Consider the following 20,249-nt stretch of genomic DNA (forward strand, 5'->3'; position numbering starts at 1 on the left):
GTTTCTTTATTAGTTGTCATACTAATAGAGAGAGAGAGAGAGAGAGAGAGAGAGATATATGGATCCAGAGCACACAGCGTATTACACATTATATACACAGTGTATATTACACAGCACATTGGATTGTGCACGTAGAGGGGGGGTGTCTGGGAAGCTACTCTGAAATCATAGCTTTACCAGCTACCAGTTACTGGTAGAACTACAGCAAAGTTACCCTCAGGAGAAATATAGTTTTGTTAACTAAAGTTACTTGTAAAAAAAAAGTTGTTGTAAAAAAAATTAAATAAAAAAAAATATCCACATAATGAACACATGACTCTATAATATACCACTGAACTAAGTTTATACCAAAGTGCACACTTTGCCTACAGCTGCCTACTAGTCCAATGTGAAGCAACACTATCTGGGTTCTTCACAGAAGAAAAGGAATATTAGCTTTCTGTTGTACGTGCCTTGTACAGTCTCAGTTAAAACAGTCACCAAAAATGTTGAACTTACAAATTTGTTGATAATTTACCAACTAACCATCAGCGTTACTTGTTTATGACATGAGCAGCAGCCTCTCAAAGTTAACTACACCTCAAAATAGGGCAAAAGTAACAACTAGAATCACTATGCACATTTGACTTTAGTTGAACTACCAGAAAGCTCCTGCTAAATGTAGTTAAACTACTAGGTAGTTTAATTATATCATTATATCTCAGCCAACCTGAATCAGCTGGGGAGATTGCTGTTTAATAGAGTCTGGGACACACACACACATTACAGAATGGCTAAGCATCAACACTCTTGGAGACAAACTGGGCACATTTTCTAATGTGTGATGGTGGCAGCCAGGGAGAGTGGTCTACATGGCTACATACATACATACCTATCTTTCTGTCTCTGATAGCAATCTGAACCCATCTCCCCAGGCCTGAAACGACTCCCAGACGCTGGATACAACCCTTACAGAGATGGAAACAGCTTAGTGTAACTTCTTAGTATAAAACAGCTTAGTATATAAAAACAGCTGCTGGGAAGACATGTCTATTTTCTTAGCTCCCCGGTAGTTTCTCCACAACACTGTGACCGTGTTCTGTACATGTATTCATCCCCAATGCCCGCAGAGCAGACCTCCCTACAGGAGTTTGTGCCCAGTGTCGTACAGTTGTTTGACAATATACATTTCCTTTTTAAATGCGTGACGCTTGTTGTCCCTTTTGTCCCCTTGACAGCGGAAGCAAGCCCAGTTCTATGAGAACATTGTGAAGGTGATCCGGCCCAAACCGGACTACTTTGCCGTGGGTTACTATGGCATGGGTTTCCCTTCCTTCCTCAGGGTGGGTACCGGTGCACTACGCACACACTCGTACGCAAAAAAAGATTTGTGTGGTTTTTATCATAGACGCAGTACTTCTATAGTGGAATATTATATATAATAATATTATATTATTATATATAATATTGAAAAACACTAGTAATTATATTAGTGATTCACTGTAGTACGCTATTTCTATAGTAATTTGTACATAAAAGAAAACACTACAATGGTTTTTCTACAGTTGATTTTGGTATGGGGACACGTACAGCTTCCCCACAGCAGACCATCAGTAGTTGGCGGAGTCTCTGTGGGCACAGCCGTCATACAGTATGCAGTCCAAGGAGGGAAGCGCTGTTATACAGTCTATTTCTCTTTATCTTCCTCTCCCTCTCCCTCTCCCTCTCCCTCCCTCTCTCTTATAGAAAACAAACTATGAATCATAAGCAGCTGTTCTGAGTGTGGGCTGTAGAGAAGCTCCACAACATGCTGGACAGATGCCTTCAGTGTGTGTGTGTGTGTGTGGGGGGGGGGGGGGGGGGGGGGGGGGGGGATCTCCCTGAGAGAGAGATGGGGAAAATAGTATGGAACGTTTATTTGTAATCAGAAGACTGAAATAAGGTCTCTCTCTCTCGCTCTATCTCTCTCGCTCTCGCTGTCTCTCTCTCTCTCTCTGTTTTTTAACAGCTCCTCCGCAATCTTATACAGTGTCTATTAAGGTACCATTGAGAACATATAAGAGCTACTTTACTCTCAGTCCGTGGATGGGGTCTTATTCCCTCCATTTAAATTTTTACGCAAAGATATAGAAAGATTTACGAATATTACTTTGTGATGCCGTGTCACAGTGACCTTAGTTTTATGTCAGGGTGTCTCCTCAGGGTTTTATCCAAAGCGCTTTACAACTTATGCCTCACATTCATTCACACACTTACGGCAGAGGCGACCGTGCAGGTGTGGCAGCCGCTTAATCTCCCTCCCAAAGCTACTTTCACGCAAAAAGAAACTAGGGAAGACGGGGAGTAAAAGCTTTGTCCGTCCTTTTAAGAACAAGGCTCCTCTGATCAGTACCTCCTCTTCTTTTCTTGCTGCGACCAGTAGCTCTATATGTCCCTCTGTCGGTCAGTCGGCCCACACAAACTTCGCCAGCCACAGGAGGCTGAACTTGAGCATGGAGGTCGTGTGTGTGTGTGTGTGTGTGTGTGTGTGTGTGTGTGTGTGTGTGTGTGTGTGTGTGTGTGTGTGTGTGTGTGTGTGTGTGTGTGTGTGTGTGTGTGTGTGTGTGTGTGTGTGTGTGTGTGTGTGTGTGTGTGTGTGTGTGTGTGTGTGTGTGTGTGTGTGTGTGTGTGTGTGTGTGTGTGTGTGTGTGTGTGTGTGTTTGCGTTTGCTTGCGTGCGGCAGAACAGGAGTGGCCTATCGCAAAAAGGTCGCAACTATGGCAGATTGTTATTTGTGATATTACTCTATTGTGAAGACGTCGCTGTCACCAGGGCCTTTCCTCTCCTGACATTTCTTGTCCCCCCCCCCCTCCCAACCCCTCCAATCTGGCAGGGTGGAAACTCCATTACAGTCAGGGCAGGCTGTTCTGACCGGCTATTTAAAGAGCCTCGTTCCTTCACCCCCATTCTATTCTGTCTGTCAGTGATTTAACCCAGACTGGTGGAGGCAGAGCAGGTGTACACAGAATTCTGTATTTATTTATTTATAAAAAAAGAAGAAAAAACGATTTACCTTCTGGTTAGATAAAGGTCAAAAGAAATGTTGTAATAACGGGACTCAATGCTCACACAGCTCAGTTTATCTTGTGTCTTTTTTGAAGTAATGGATTCTCTGGATTTTAATACAAAAATGATAACTTGATGTTTTATCAAGCCGGTGCGGGTCAGCCTGTACCCTGACCCCATTTCCTCTAAATGACCATTTTGAATGTCAACAAATGACTTTAAGACTTCTTGTGTGTGTGGGGGGGGGGGTCTCGGAGAGCTAAGCCGTGATATTGCTCCTTCAGTAATTATAGCCAGTATTCCATCCTTATGGCCCCTCACATTGTCCTATTTAGTGGGCTCTGAGATTGTATCATCATGCATTTGATTAATTACACATTCATTCTTAACTCCCTGCGTGAGTGGACTGGGAAGTATTAATCGCCACGGCCGCTAATTAAGACGAATGCAGTTGGCAGGGTTCTTAGTTTTAGGCCTCATATCGTCCGTCTGTGGCGGCATCCTCTCTGGAGTAGTCAATTATATGAGAAAATCAATAGCTCCAATAAAGGCATTTTGTATCCACCCCCCGCCTCCTTAACCCTTTCACTGCCACACTACCAAACGGTTAACCCACAAGCGACCGTCGGTTGTGTGATAGTAAAGGGTTAACCTGCTGTCGTGTGGCAGTGAAAGGGTTAAGAATTGATTTAGGGTTTTAAATTCCACTGCTTATGATGTATTAGTTGTTAATGTGGTCTTCTGGACATCAAAATATTTGCTGATCTCGCACCATTTGCTTTTAGGAATCTGCAGACACAGTGGAGACACGCCGCTGTGTGTAAAACACAAGAGGCCGTTTGTTCGTTATGTGGGTGGTGGTTTTATTTCATATAGACTCTTATTGTGCGGTTAAAGCACCAGTAAAGACTGACGTCATCGATGTAACCTTGAAGGTCTTCGTCAGCAGGCATCGCCAGGAGCCACTGCAAAGTGAGAAAAAGCGGGTGTTGCATTTTTCTCTTCACTTCTTAAATATACAACTTACTCTTCAGCCTATAGGGAGGCTGCATGTCTTCAAAGATGTATTTCCCCTGCCCCCCCCCGGGTGGCCATAAACAATATTTAGAGAAGTTATATCCAATCGCCTCATTCCCCTCTCCTCTTTCCTTATTTCTTCCTGTCGATTCTCAACTTTGGTCTTCTCTTTCGCTTAAGCCCCCCCTCAGTATTGAGTTTGTTGTGAGGGCACAGCTTAAAGAAGAACCGACAGAGGTTCTCTGGGTAGTCGGTTTGAAATATGTATCGTAACGCAACCCCGCGTCCTCGGAGACGCTCTCGTATATGAGCTGTCGTGTTCCATCATTCGATGAAGCCCCCCCCGTGTGCGACACTGACTGAGATGAAGAAGAATTCTTGCCACATACATTTTAGTTACACGCTGTTCCTCTCCTTTCAAATGATGTGACCCTGAGATGATCTCTCTATCAGTTTGAGCTTCGGTGGAACCTGATCTGTGTTTAAAATACATATCACAAGCCCTCATCTACGGCTTATCGACGGCTTTCTGTTTTTATTTGGAGGAAGCACTGCCCAAAACAGCGTGGCATTTATGTTACATAGGTTTGACCATTAACACTAGGTGTGTGAGAAATAATGGCTTCATGTAATAATGTGACAATTCTACCTTTTGGAGATTCTGCATGGATGTGTGCAGGGAGCGAAATAATGTTTTGACTCACCGGCCAGTGGCGGGTAGATGGGAAGAATCTACCCGCCAAGCATATTTCTTACCTGCCAATTTTTTTTTGATAAAAAAAAAAATATTTTATATAAACTTTTTTTTTAAATAAAATATATATTATATAATCATACTTGTAGTTGTATTATCTGCGAGACATCGCCACCACGCAATAAGTCAAAATGCTCGCTATCTGCAAACAGCTCCACTGTCTGTGTGTATACTTGAGTAGCCTCCAGCTCCAGCAAGGATTCTCCGGCCCTGCAGCTAGACCCTATATTCAGCTAGACCCTACGTTCAGCATGCAAGGATTCTCCGGCGATGCAGCTGGACCCTATTGGTATAACGTTACAGTTCTTTTGTCAAATCACATTCAACATGCCCTCAGCTATAATACGCATTCAATCAATGTTATAAGACATTGATATCAGGAGCTATCTGTAGCTACTGCTAGCCCGGTAGATAACGTTAAGACAATTTAGTTTACTGGGACAGATAGATCTAACGTGAGCTAGCTAACGTGAGCTAGCTAACGTGAGCTAGCTAACGAGGGAACGGAGGTATTATGCACTCGATTCGACTATTGCTGGAGCATTTGTTGATATCAGCAGCTATCAGTAGCTAGCCAGCTAGATACCGTTAGACAATGCCTCGTCATGTATTAAACTAAAAGTGTCAAGCGCCAAAGGTAAAAACTGAGCGCCCCTGGCGGGCGGCAGGCTTTAGTTTCGGTCCCTGGATGTGTGACATCAATTATTTCAATTGGTTTCTTAATCTGGTTTTCTGGGTTTGCAAGTGTCTCGCGTCTCGCTCTGCCAATGAGATAACCTCTTATCTCCACGCACCTAGCGTGCACGCGAAACAAACAAATGCACCCACTTCCACGTGACCAAGCCACTCCCATGCGTCTCCCTATATGACACCGGAAATGGTCACGCTCACCCTTCCTCATTTATTTTCCAAACGCGGAAGTAGCAGTGCACTTCGTGAACTGGTTGTTATGAAACGTAGGGAGAAATTACAATGTTGGGTATTCACCAGAAGTTCACCAGCCCCCGGAACCTTCTCGGCACATCCTAACACCGCGGCGGTCCTGTCCTGGGTTTTCCTCGTCTCGTGACAGCGGACCGAGGGACGTCGCACAACGGTTAGCAGTCGAGCTAAGTCTTGCACAGGTAGGGCCTGCGCTATCAGGCATTGATACTAGCATGGGTAATACTGCTTGTTGTCTCGTGAGACGACCGAGTGATGTATTGGCGCGGGGGCGGGATATTTGGGAAAACATGACTCTCTTTTGGATGTTTTTCCAAGTATCCTAGCACGCAGCTAATGCTACAATGTTGGGGCGCCGTTCCCATGTACCCCGCCGAGGGCTGTCTTTACTGTCTTCCCTCCTCTTAACCATTCATGCTGACGGTCAATCAGTGTCTAATGTTGGGAGTGTAACGGGGGCTTATTTACCCTTTACATGGGTGGATGGGCTGAGGCTCAGGGCAGGTGTGCTTTTTGTGAATCTATGAATTGAAAATGGGGGTCCCTGATGTGGACAGGACTAACGTTTTCTCTGGTCTGCATCCCCTTAAAAATTGTGTGTATTGGGCTAGCCCATTCTGCAATATGTTAATAGAGTTTTTGTTCATTCATTCATTTATCCCTTCATGGGTGCACACCGCAGTGGAGGTTGTTACATGGCAGTGCTTCACTAGTAGTAGACTTTGGTCTGCAGCCACCACTGGTGTTCCGTGCTTAGTAAAGCAGGTGTCATCAGTCCTTTGCCCTGACATGGTGGAAGGGTGTCCCGCCCGGCCAATGCCATGAGGCGAGTCGGTCCGGCAGGTGGCTGGTGGGCTGATGAAGCCTATACCGCCGCGGTACAGAATTTAGCAGCAACTGGCAACATTGCTCAATTGGCTGTTTTTCTGTCAAAAATGCTGTCGGGTGGTGGGGCCTTAGGGACAGCCGACGTCAACCATCGCGCAAGGTTTTGAGGTTCAGCTTTTGACCTATAACCAGAGGGAGGGCTAGGATGCTGTCAACGGTTGTTCACAGGCATCTTTGGTTGGAGCAATCTCCCCTTGAGGAGTGGAGAGGTCTCCTCCTCAGGTCTCCCCTCTCCGCGGGTGGACCTTGGTCTGTCCACGGAGGCGCGGGCGGTATTTGACCTGGGCCCCACGCTGCCCCACACCGCGCAGCCAGAGGTGAGGACACGGCCAGCGGCCATGTTTCCCCCGCCTGAGATACCCTGGACATAAAGAAAACAGGTGATCTCAAGGCCGGCAACCTCTGCGGCCCGAGGGATCGGCTATATTAGATGAGCACGCCCTAAAAAACCGTTGCCATCTAGCTGTGTCTAGCATGCTCTCCGGTTACTCCCCCCCGCTACGCTACGGGACACAGGGCTCTGATTTGTTCCCTTTGGCTGCGGGCCGCGTTCTTCCAGTGAAGAGCAAGCAGCCCCACGTCTCGCTTCTCATGGAGACAGGGGCTGACACCCAGTTGCTAGCTAGGCCTGGGTCTGTCTATGAGAATGCTGTGCTGTCAAGCGGCTCCCACACCACACGTCCTGCGTCTGTGTTTGGTGAGCCTGGTGTTGTATCTGTCGACGGAGCAGGGTTCCCTGTATCTAAAAACATTTGTCAGAGGGGGAACTATAGGCCCAGGAGGTCGCAGCGTGGGTTCCCCCCAGCCCCGCCCTCGCCAGGCCGGGTATTACGTTAGTGCCTCCCCCGTCTGAACTTCCAATCACGCGGTGGTCAGCAGGCACACGTAATTTGGGTGGTAGTAATATCACTACAGGGCTACGGTGTGTAGAGACCCACCCTATCGGGTAGTGTGAGGACCACACACCATGCATGTCCAGCTGCAGAGCAGGCTGTCCTCAGCGAGCTAAGCCGGGAAGATGCTCAGCGGGGGAGCCTATGTCACCAGGGGTGATGGCCACTCCCCCCGTATCAGACCGCCCCTTCTGTCGGGGTCCCCCCCTTGGGTGCGATTGCCTCGTTGGTAGAGTCAGGGTGCGATATCCCGGCTCCACGAGACACCCTGCTCACGCGGTTGGCGAGACTAGGGTTGACAACGCACAGCGGGAGGGACCGGGCCACCTATCTACGATTCCTAGCGGACCAGCGGCAGTTGGCGGCGGGGGCGCTTTGGAATTTTACCATGTATGGCTGCAGTGGTAGCCATATGTCGGTGTGGATGGAGAGAACGCGTGGGCGGCGCTTGTGTTACAGTTTACACACCCCCGCCCTCCGTTTTTGGGTTTGGTACAGACTCTATTATCAGAGTCCGCGGCAGTGACAGCCCTGGCCGAGGAGATTCGTTCTCTGGCGGCGAAGCAGGCCGTCGTCGTGGTCCCATGGAAGGACGTGATGCTCGCGTTTCCTACCGGTATTCTCTGGTGCCCGAGAAATCGGGGGGGGGTGTCAGACCCATACTGGACCTGTCCCATGGAAGGTTCAGAATGTTGACCGTCACCCACCTGTTAAGCGTTGTCAGGTGGGGGACTGGTTCACCTCCATAGATCTGTAGGATGCGTATTCGAATCCCGATCTTCCCTCCTAGGACATACCTACGCTTCCTTTCAGGGCTTAGCGTACGGGTACCAGAGGCTGCCATTCGGCTACTCTCTGGCTCCTCGCATCTTCACCAAGTGCGTGGAGACCGCGCTGGGGTCTCTGCGTTGTCGGGGGATACGAATTAAATTCTACCCTGGACGACGTGCTGGTCCTCGGCCGGTCAGAGAAGATCGCCAGGTCTCATACCAGGCAGGTGGTGGGATTCCTGGGTTTTGCTGTAGACTGGAAGTAGAGTACTCCTCTTCCCAGTCAACGGGTGGAGTACTTTGGCTTATTCTAAGTTCAAGGTCTATATGGGCATCCCTCTCAGAGCGGCGGCGAGTGGGTGTTCTCTGCGCGCTCGGGAGGTTCCGTCCTAGGACGGTTATGGCGCTGTCCGTGATGCGCCTGCTCGGTATGATGGCATCTGCTCACTATGTGGTCCCTCTTGGCCTCCGCTTCATGGGGAGGATACAGAGGTGGTTTTCCAGTATGGAAATAGACCCGGTGAGAGACAAGTGGAAGCGGCTGAAGGTTCCCATGTCAGTACTGGGGGACCTCGCAGGCTGTCACACGTCACGGTCTTCACCGACGCCTCCCTCACGGGATAGGGGGGGACGTGTCAGGCCAACGCAGTAGGGGGCAGCTGGCAAGACCATGCTGCCCGGTTTGCACTACATTTTCAATGTGTTGGAATTGAAGGCAGTCCTTCTGGTTCTCAAACGGCTCGGCCACCTTGTGGTGGGCAAGCATGTTTTTATCAGGACGGACAACACGACGTCACCGTCGTATATTGACAGACAGGGAGGAGTACGCTCCCCCCGTCTGCACATGGCGGCGGTCAACCTCTGGCTATGGGCGTTTCTCAATCTGCGCAGCCTGAGGGCTCTCCACATCCCCGGCAGGGAGAATGTGGGTGCAGATGTGATGTCGCTGGGCGGTCCTCACCCTGACGAGTGGGGACTACGTCCAGACATAGTCAGACAGGTCTGGGACCGATTCCGTGGCCGCCCGGGATTCTGTACGCATTCCCCCCATACACCTGATAGCTCTGCTGTTGGGGCGGTTACGTCAGGAGCGCGGGACTTGATCCTGGTCGCGCCGGGCCGGGGCTCAGCTGTGTGGTTCCCGGCCCTGATTCTGCTCTTGGTGGTCCCGCCGTGGCCTGTTCCGTGGTCACTGCGGGCCCTCTCTCAGGCACGTGGAACTCTGTTCTGCCTCCTGTTCTGGAGCAGCCTTTAGGCTTGGCTGCTGAAAGAGTGAATCTGGTGGGGATGCGTCTTGACTCTTCTGTGGTTAACGCCATCCGGAACATGCGCGCTCCCCCCACTACCGCAGCTTACGCTGGGAAGTGGCGTATGGTCGAGAGTGGGGGCAGAACATTGTTCAGCCACCCTCTCGTGAAACGTTTCCTGCTTGGCGCTCGGCGTCTCAAGCCTGTGGAACGTTCTCTGTCTCCGAGTTGGGACCTCCAGCTGGTCCTGGGCCGGTTGTCGGAGGCCCCGTTTGAGCCTTTTGAGCAGGCGCCATTGGATCGGCTGTTCTTTAAGACCGCGTTCCTTTTGGCCATCACCTCTGCTAAGCGCGTGGGTGAGCTGTGTGCTCTCTCGGTGCGGCCTGAGTGCCTGTCTATTCGGGCCGATAGCGGTGCAACTCTGAGGCCTAATCCAGTCTTCGTGCCAAAGAATATCCGGAGCTCTTTTCACTCCAGGGATATTGTGGTTCAGGCGTTTCATCCGCCTCCTCACGCTATTGGGTTGGAGGCGAGCATTCACCTGGCGAGGGTTTACCTTAGTCGGACGCAGGATCTCAGGGCTTCCGATCAACTGTTTGTTTGTTACGGTGGCCCTTGCACGGGTAAGGCGCTATCCAAGCAGCGCCTGTCACATTGGTTGTGCGAGGGCATTGCCCTTTGCTACACGTTGGCTGGACAGGTCCCCCCCGGGGGCGTCAGGGCGCACACTCCACTCGTGGGGTGGTGGCCTCTGCTGCCCTGTTAGGGGGGGCCTCGGTGGAGGACATCTGTGCTGCGGCCTCCTGGTCCTCCCCGGGTCCTTTCGTTAGGTTTTACCTCATGGACATGACTGGGGGTCTGTCTCCCAGGCGGTTTTGGGGTCTGGGACCTCTCCTGCACCCCGCCATCAGGTGGGCTAGCAGGGGTGTGTGGGTGTGGACCGCTGGGTGCTGTGTCACACGTGGTCCCGCCTGTGCTGTGCGTTCAGGGGTGCCTGGTTCCCCCTTTTTTCACACTTTGGTGGAGTTGACTGCCTCCCCCCCTTCGTTAGGACGGGCGGGTGGACGGGACTCCCCTCCTCCCTGGCTGGGTCTTACGGGCCCTCAGGGGGTGCACTTGTCGGGCCACGCGTCCGCTCTGCCCCTTATCTCATTGGCAGAGCGAGACGCGATAGCCAGTAATGAGATATAACGAAAGGTTATTTCATAACCTAGTTATATGAATACTGGCTGAGCGTCTCGCTCTTAGCGCCCTGAGGTCCCTTGGATGTTTTTCCGCTTATGGAAATCGATCTGGGAAGGGTGAGCGTGACCATTTCCGGCGTCATATAGGGAGACGCATGGGAGTGGCTTGGTCACGTGCAAGTGGGTGCATTTGTTTGTTTCGCGTGCACGCTAGGTGCGTGGAGATAAGAGGTTATCTCATTGGCAGAGCGAGACGCTCAGCCAGTATTCATATAACTAGGTTATGAAATAACCTTTCGTTAGTCGTCTTACCTCTGATGGCAACTAAAGTTAATTATTTTGACTCGACTTCTGTTTTTAAAGTTCATGAGAACTTTTTTGTCTAGTGGAAGCTTGATCTTAACACGTGCTTAACACGTTCTTAACGCGTAGCGCTGTTTTCGGGCCCCATCTATTCAATGCCACGCTTTAAAAGATAGGAGTCCGTCACCTTGTTTGTAGAGCTATAACTATATTCTATATTATAGCTATGGATACAATACGATGGTCATTTGACAGTGACTTTCTTCCGGTCAAGATGCAAAAAAGAGATCATTTTTCCATGCATACATTTGCCCGTTATACCGTGGTGAATATGAGTGTTTTTAGATCGGTCTGGGGTAATTCCTGAAATGCTGAGGAATAGCCTTATTCCTGTATTATACTATAACCGTTGCCGTTTCTTGCCTGGATCCGCTATTATTCTCAAATCAAATCTATATCATAGGTATTATGTTTCATCATGAATGCATGGGGGGGGGGGGGGGGGGGGGGTCGTTTTTTGATGCTTTGATCGCCACCAACGGCATACGTTGTGGACTAACGTTACACACACACGTTCGGATCGAGGTGAAGACATGCTTGGATTCCAAGTATTGATGTCTATCGTGTCGCCAACATAATCCACCACACATCATGCGTCGGTAGCATTTGATTCTTCTCAATCTGACCGTTATAACCGATCAGCTTGAGCAAAAAAATAAAAACTACCCGGACCCATTAGATCGACGCACAGGCCAAGATACAAGGTTTCAAAGGGTACTCGATACCGCCGTATAGCTGGTTGCGGCCGGTATTGCACTTTGGCGACCTCAGACTCATTCCCTATGGTAACAACAGGTTTCCTGGGTGGATAATGAATAAAAATATCTAGTCGTTAAGTCGTTTTTGGCACTCAACGGTCGGGGCCCAGAAACGACTTAAGTAGTTTTTGGCACTGAATGCGTTAATGACAACAACGGGTATGATTCAAACTAAATGATTTATTCTCCTGCACTCTGCAGTTTTACATAAAGGAGAGCGAACTGGATTATAACATTATACCCTGGATTTCACCAAGGTGATCAATAAAGGAATATCTTATCTTATCTCATCTTATTACTTCCATTTTATTTTGTAAACTAGTGACAAAGTGGCTTATTCCCTTTAAACTTCAAAATAAAAGTGTCAAATAGATTGCAAATACTATAACTGTAAATACTATAAATAGTATGTCTACATTTACATTTCTCTATATACTGTTTAAACTAAACATTAATTGCACTAATTATTTAATTACTTAAATCAAACAAGTCACAACACTCTTTGTAAATCCCATGTTCAGCTCACGAATCGCTCTCTGGAGTGTCTCACAAGTATAGTAAATGGCTGCATGTAAATTTATCCAAAGCGCTTTACAATTTGTTACTCACATTCACTCACACATTCACACACCAACGGCAGAGGCAACCATGCAAGGTGCCAACCTGCACATCGGGAGCAATTAGGGGTTAAGTGTCTTGCTCAAGGACACTTCGACACACTGCCCGGGATAAAAGCTGCTATATAAATGCAGCCATTTACCATTTACTTGATGTCCAGAGGGGCTCCAGCTCCTGTTACTGTACCATGATGCCGTGAACAGTGTTTGACGAGGGCTCATTTTCAGCCGCTTGCCTCTTTGACACCTGGACTCTGGACGATGCGCTGAGAACCGGGTACTCGGGTCGTTTGCCCGGAGTTGCCCTTTCGCACGCGTAGCAACACCAGGTGCGGTTCTCCGTGGCAGACGCGGTCGGCGCATGTGAATTGGTTGACGCAGAAAGGGGAAAAGCGTCTCCTTCGCCCGTGTACAGAAGATCGTATTACTAATTTTTGATATTTATTTAACTGCCGTGTAACTCGACATGTCGCAAAATGAGAACGACCTCACCTTTTTTCGAGTTCTGTATAGTATAGTTAGTATAGCTAGGATAGTTTAGTATACATAGTATAACTGTATATTGTATAGGATATTGTATAGTAGTGTATATACTGTAGGACCCATTACCTTTTCATTCGTAAGCTTAGCATTGTATTGTATTTTATCTTAGTACTTTTTATCATGTCTATTTTATTATCTATTCTATTTTATTCTATTGTATTTTTTGCACAATCGAAGGCGGGCATGGCCACCTTCATTTCACTATATGTCTTGTGTATGTATGTGACGATTAAACCTCTTGAATCTTGAAAGTTCAAATAAAGATTTGAAATTCAAAGTATCAGCGGTATTTCGTACACTTCAAATACATTTACATTTACATTTAGTCATTTAGCTGACGCTTTTATCCAAAGCGACTTACAAGTTCTGTACGACAAGACAGCAAGAAGGGTACAACTCTATCAGCTGAGTAACAATGTTCATCAAAGTGTTGCGTGTTACAGTGTAGGTTAGTTTATTAGGACAAGTGCATGACAGTAAGGTTAGTCAGGGTTAGATTTTTTTTTTATATATATATATAGTATAGTTTACAATCAATCCGAAACATTTGTCATCCTCAGTCAAGACAGCGGAGCACACAGGCCAGCATGTCATCTTGACTTGATATTTCAAAAACCTCCCGTTTCAAAGCGTTATTGAGCGAAAAAGTGGGCCTATTTAACAAATCATGACAAGTTAATGATCAGGTGTCTGATGGGGATGTTAGGGTGATGTGTTTTAACCCCCGTCTCCAGCGCCACAGTGCCACCTGCTGAACCTCCGCTAAGCCTCGTGTTTTGGTCGCCGTCGCGTGTCTTTTTGTCCTCATCCCTCTGCCAGGACTGAAATGGTTTGTAATTTCAGCCACTGGATCTAATGTACCAGAAAAATAGCCAATTAAATCCCATTGTATGCGTATGAGTCCTGTTATATTCCCCCTGAGACACAGACGCCTGGGTGCTCGTGGGTGAGCAGCTGTTTGTGTGTGTGTGTGTGTGTGTGTGTGTGTGTGTGTGTGTGTGTGTGTGTGTGTGTGTGTGTGTGTGTGCGTGTGCGTGTGCGCGTGTGTGCGCATGGTGTTAGTTAGGTTGCGTACGCACACACTTGCCTTCTTTGCCTGCCTGTGCGTTTCTGTGCACGTACCTTCCTTCTTGTGTCCATATATGTGTGTGTGTACAGTAGGGCTGACCTCCGAATATTTTTTTGGAATTCGAAGCTTCGGGGCCGAGATTAGAAGCTTCGAAATAAAAATAAATAAAAATGTATAAATGTTATTTTTATTATATATTTTTTAAAATGTTTTTTATTATTTTTTTGGGGACTTGTACAGCACTTTGTTCAACTTTGTCAGTGCTGTAAAGTTTAAACCTTTTTAAATCTTAGACAAACGAAATACTTTGCTTTCATGAAAGAGAGGCAGAGTTGATTTTTTATTTATTCTTTATTTTTATTTTTTTAATCGAATTTTATTTTCATATTCGAATCCCATGCCCATCGAACGAAGCTTCAAAATATTTAAGACAGCCCTAGTGTACAGTACATGTGTGTTTGTGTTTGTGGTATGACTCTGTCTTCTGCTGCCCTGCAGAACAAGATGTTTATCTACCGGGGAAAGGAGTACGAGCGCAGGGAGGACTTCGAGGCACGCCTCCTCACCCAGTTCCCCAACGCAGAGAAGATGAAGACCACCGCCCCGCCCAGCGAGGACACCAGGACCTCCCCTGGACAGTGTATCCTTCACAACACACACACACACACACATCAATACCAAAGATACGCACTTCAAGTTCAACCATTTATTTTCAACCAGTTATTTTGTTTGATTTAGCTTAGAAGTATTTATCTATCTATTTATTTTGTATATTTTACAAATCTTTCTTATGTCATATGTTGTTTATTGTTTGAGGTTGACATGTAGATTATTCCTTGATGTTTTTTGCGATGAAGGCATTCAGTGCTTCACAGTGAAACCCATCCTGGACCTCCCTGCCAAGTTCCAGAACAAACCTGTCTCTGAACAAATAGTGAGGTATGTGTGTGTGTCTCTCTCTCTCTTTTTCTCTCTCTGAACCAATAGTGAGGTATGTTTCTCTCTTTCTCTCTCTGAACCAATAGTGACGTATGTCTCTCTCTCTCTCTCTCTCGCTCTCGCTCTCTCTCCCTCTCCCTCTCCCTCCCTCCATGAAGAAATAGTGAGGTATAACTCTCTATATAACTCAAAGGTGCTGTATAAATGCAGTCCATTTTTACCATTCAGAACAAACAGTGGTTGACCTTCAGGCAGTGTGATGATGAACTCACTGCAGCCTCCCAGTCTCAGTCATACAAAAATGAACTATAGTAAAAACCTATGGTACTCCTGTGCTTTTTTTCATACACACTATAGAGATTCACCACAGAAATACGGTCGCGATTCACTATCGTATTTTTGTAGTGGAATACCGTAATTCCTCTAATAGTAACCGGGTCTCAAATACAAGCCAGGTCTCTATTAATGGCCGGGTGCGCTCTTGAGCTAAGCAATTATAAGCCGGCCTCCTAATACAAGCCGGGTTACTAATATACTGAGCTGCATACTGAGCTAGTTACTTGATTTCACTTTGAAAACGTTGAAATGACCAGTGACCACCTGTAATTGCACTGTTTACTATTTCATACAATACTTGGTTTCAATAAATGAACCCAGTACATTTTACTGGGTTCAAACTGACACAAAATGTTGATTTATTCATTATGATCCGTTTGAAAATTTTAAATATAGGCCTCCCTCTTATACAGGCCTCCTCCTAATACAAGCCTGGTACCCGCTACAGTTGAAACAAATACAAGCCGGGGTTACTATTAGAGGAATTACGGTATTATAGTAATGTATGGGTGAATCACCCCAATAGTCCTGTGGTTACACTACCGAAGTGCTATGTTTCTATAGCGACTTCCTATAGTATTTGTGTAGTAATCCATGCATGCAGGGAGGGGGGAGAGACTACATAGGAATACTATAGTTTTATAGTAACATTTTGTACAGGCAGCCACTGTGCCTCTGGCTCCTCTGTTCGTCTGACACCATCCTGCCTTGGCATGTAGCGTTGCCCCCCCCCCCCCCCCCCCCCAGAGCACATTAACATGGTGCATCCAGGCAAACGACAGCCCCCCCCCCCCCCCCCCCACACACACACACGCCCATTCTTGTTTAGCCGACTGTGTGCTCACGCAATATTACTCAGCTGTGTAAATGCACTCTGATGTGTCAACCCCCCCCCCCCCCTTCCCTTGTAATGCAACAGTGACTGTAATTAAAACCTAGCTATTTGCTTGGAAAATCCTTTATTTTTCCAAAGGATAGAGTCTGAGATTTACCTCTAGGCAAATATAGCAGGGATATATAGCAGGGCCGCTGGTGCTCTCACATGAGCCGACAGCATCAGTCACATCCGCCTGCATTGATCCTCGCGGCGGCCTGTCGGGTCTGTTTGCTAACCGAGTCTGATTGGAATATGTAACTCTGTTAATAGCTTGGATTAGACAGGCCCTGTGTGACGAGTGGTGGAAGAGTATCACACACCAACTGTTTTCTCTCTCTCTCTCTCTCTCTCTCTCTCTCTCTCCTCTCTCTCTCTCTCTCTCTCCTCTCCTCTCTCTCTCCTCTCTCTCTCTCTCTCTCTCTCTCTCTCTCTCCTTCTCTCTCTCTCTCTCTCTCTCTCTCTGTTTATTTTCTCTTCCCCCTGCTTTCTGCGTCTCTTGTCCTCTCTGGTTTATTCTCCCTCTCTCACTCTGCAAGGAGAGATCATCCGGTGCATGGCAATGAGACTAAGCCCTATCAGCCCAAACGGGTCACGCCAGTGGTCAGAACACAGGCCCCGTCTGACCTCGCTCATTGTCCAAACTCACGCCCCCCTCCCTGCCTGCCAGCTAATGGAATGTAAAAAGACTTCATTTGGGGGTTTTCTGAGCCATTTTCAAAGCCTCTTTATTAATCTGATTAACAGATCACATGGATCTAAGGCTCAGGTTTTGAGGCTCGAGCTGGACGCTCCTTTATCATTTGGAATGAGACATGTCGCTGCTTGCAATATAGCTGCAAGCAACCTATACAAGGTGCAAGCAGGGCTATACAAGGTGCAAGCAACCTATACAAGGTGCAAGCAGCATATACAAGGTGCGAGCAGCCTATACAAGGTGCAAGCAGCCTATACAAGGTGCATGCAAGCAGCCTATACAAGGTGCAAGCAGCATATACAAGGTGCAAGCAGCATATACAAGGGTGCGAGCAGCCTATACAAGGTGCAAGCAGCCTATACAAGGTGCATGCAAGCAGCCTATACAAGGTGCAAGCAGCATATACAAGGTGCATGCAAGCAGCCTATACAAGGTGCAAGCAGCCTATACAAGGTGCATGCAAGCAGCCTATACAAGGTGCAAGCAGCATATACAAGGTGCGAGCAGCCCTATACAAGGTGCATGCAAGCAGCATATACAAGGTGCATGCAGCCTATACAAGGTGCAAGCAGCATATACAAGGTGCAAGCAGCCTATACAAGGTGCATGCAAGCAGCCTATACAAGGTGCAAGCAGCATATACAAGGTGCAAGCAGCATATACAAGGTGCAAGCAGCCTATACAAGGTGCAAGCAGCCTATACAAGGTGCAAGCAGCCTATACAAGGTGCACGCAGCCTATACAAGGTGCAAGCAGCATATACAAGGTGCAAGCAGCATATACAAGGTGCAAGCAGCATATACAAGGTGCAAGCAGCATATACAAGGTGCAAGCAGCATATACAAGGTGCAAGCAGCCTATACAAGGTGCATGCAAGCAGCGTATACAAGGTGCAAGCAGCGTATACAAGGTGCAAGCAGCGTATACAAGGTGCAAGCAGCATATACAAGGTGCAAGCAGCCTATACAAGGTGCAAGCAGGCTATACAAGGTGCAAGCAGCCTATGCAAGGTGCAAGCAGCGTATACAAGGTGCAAGCCAATGATGTTATGACTTGTGAGGCAACATTCTTAAATACATGTGTAGCAAGTTTCTCTACTGTTTATGGCTCATATAAACATTAGGGGTGTGGAGATTTCTCGATTCTAAGATGCATCGCGATGCGGACGTGGATAATTCAGCATCAACGGAACATAATCGATTATTAAAAAGAAAAATGTTAAATATTTTTTTTTTTTACTCTTGCTAGCTTTTATGTTCTTTTACAATGTAGTGCTTTGGGATTTGCTCCACAACTATAAAGCGCCCTACAAATCAAATATATTATTATTATTATTATTATTATTATTATTATTATTATTATTATTATTATTATTATTATTATTATTATTATTATTATTATTAAAGCTAGTGTTCTGGTCATGCATCCACTCAACTCATAGAAAATACAGCATCAGGCTATTCTAAAAGTATTGATACTAATACTGATACTAATAAAAAGAGTATTGAACCGTTTTTAACAGCTGGGTATCGAGATACCTTTCTAGTATCTGTATCATGCAACACTAGTAAAGACATTTCTTTTGACATTCTGATTTAAGAACTTTCTAAATAAAAGTAAATTGATCTGACTGCTTGTATTAATTGATGAAAAAGTAGCCATGTGCAGTAATATAGATTATAAAATTGAGGATGTAATATATTATTGAGCTGCATCGAGATGCATCGTAGAATCTAATCTAATCGCGCGGACAGCTGAATCGCAATCTAATCGTGAGGCCAGTGAAGATTCACAGCTCTAATAAACATACAGCCATTTGAATTGACCATATTAAATTAAGCAATAATACACCAGAAGCCGTGGTATGTCATGAATATTGCCACGGCTGTGATGCGCCCGCAGGCACGAGAGCGAAGCTTGAGTGCCGTAGGCATCACCGCCGTGGCAATATTCTACATACCACAGGCTTCCGAGTGTATTATTGCTTTTATACAGCAGGTTGCGTCGGGAAGAATATAGGATGAATACATACAATTCTAGGGTCTTTTATATAGATTTCAGTGAACTTGTCGTAGAAAAATTGTTCCTAAAGATGTCTTGTTGCTATGGAATTTCAAATGGAGTAGGCTATCAACAAGCTTGGCAACGCAAACTAATGACGTATTAGGCTAATGCAAGCAAAAGTCTGATAAAGTCATCAGCGCCTTGGGGGATCAGCACCTTGGACAGTTCCAGGGGTTGGGCCAGTTCAATGCCCTGGCCGTCGACTTGGTGGTGTTGATTTCATTGCAGCTTTTCTCCAGCGCGTCCAGCTCATCTTTCGTTGGATTGGCATTTCTAATAATGCTGTTTTTCTGAATACCGGTAGATGTAGGCCCGTCCTCTTTATCTATTCACTCATTTATGGTTAACGTGTACGTTAAATCAAACGTCATGTTGACACAGTTTCCATTTGATGAATGGCAATTGAAACTTTCTACAACATTCTATAGCCAGTGCAGTGGTATATTCATGGTGATTTAACCGTGAGTGTATCATGAATATACTCACAGCTTAGAACGCTCTCGACCAATCACAATGCATGACGGTCCGGACCTACCTGTTGTATAATGTTCATTATAGCAACACCATGAGGTTCGTTCGTTGAGGTACATGTGGCTGAAGCTGAATAATAATAATAATAACAACAGGGTTTTGCCTCTTTGGGGCTTGCACGTGAACAAAAACGAGTTCTGTTGTCATGTTTATATGTTATGTGTGGACCCCAGGAAGAGTAGCTGATGTTTTGCATCAGCTAATGTGGATCCTAATAAAATCATAAATCATAAGTATTAGGTGTTGCAGAAAAACAGGCCCTGAGTGCAGAGCGACAGAGAGAGAGGTCCTGTGTGCCAGCTTTGTGTCTGCACTGCTGGAGTTTGAATGGCACACAAGGTTGTGCACTCTGTCGCTCTGCCAGCACAGTGCAAACAGAATGAGATCTTTTCATCAGCAACGCATTAACAATCACAAATGTTCAAAGCAGCGAAGTCCCATTTGAATGGTTTTCCTTACATCTAGCTGCTAATACTGCAGACAGACAGACACACACACACACATGCACACAAAAAGGGCCCGGGCTTTCAAACGGAATAGATTCTTTTGATATTTTATTCATATGTTTTTGCTACTAAAATCAAACTCCTACTCAGTGAACCATATGGTGTGATTTTTGGACAGGGGAATGCAATATGCTGTACTAGAATAGTACCCATCTACTTATTTCTGAATCTGAATTTTTATGTCAGAGAGATACTACAAAGGTAGTAAGGTGTGTGTGTGTGTGTGTGTGTGT

The 20,249-nt window shown here is 46.5% G+C and overlaps 1 protein-coding gene across 1 annotated transcript in view; it reads left to right on the plus strand.

The window, feature by feature from the left end:
• dock1 (dedicator of cytokinesis 1) overlaps positions 1–20,249 on the plus strand; it is a gene marked incomplete at its 5' end in the record, with an annotated part of 602,016 nt that overhangs the window by 522,751 nt on the left and 59,016 nt on the right. The window contains 3 exons of the mRNA XM_084323017.1: positions 1,218–1,322; positions 14,568–14,709; positions 14,927–15,008. Of these exons, the coding sequence (XP_084179143.1) occupies positions 1,218–1,322; positions 14,568–14,709; positions 14,927–15,008 (329 nt within the window). The remainder of the gene's footprint in view (positions 1–1,217; positions 1,323–14,567; positions 14,710–14,926; positions 15,009–20,249) is intronic.

Source organism: Notolepis coatsorum, assembly GCF_963971535.1.
Source record: "Notolepis coatsorum genome assembly, chromosome: 10".
Taxonomy (NCBI): Eukaryota; Metazoa; Chordata; class Actinopteri; order Aulopiformes; family Paralepididae; genus Notolepis; species Notolepis coatsorum.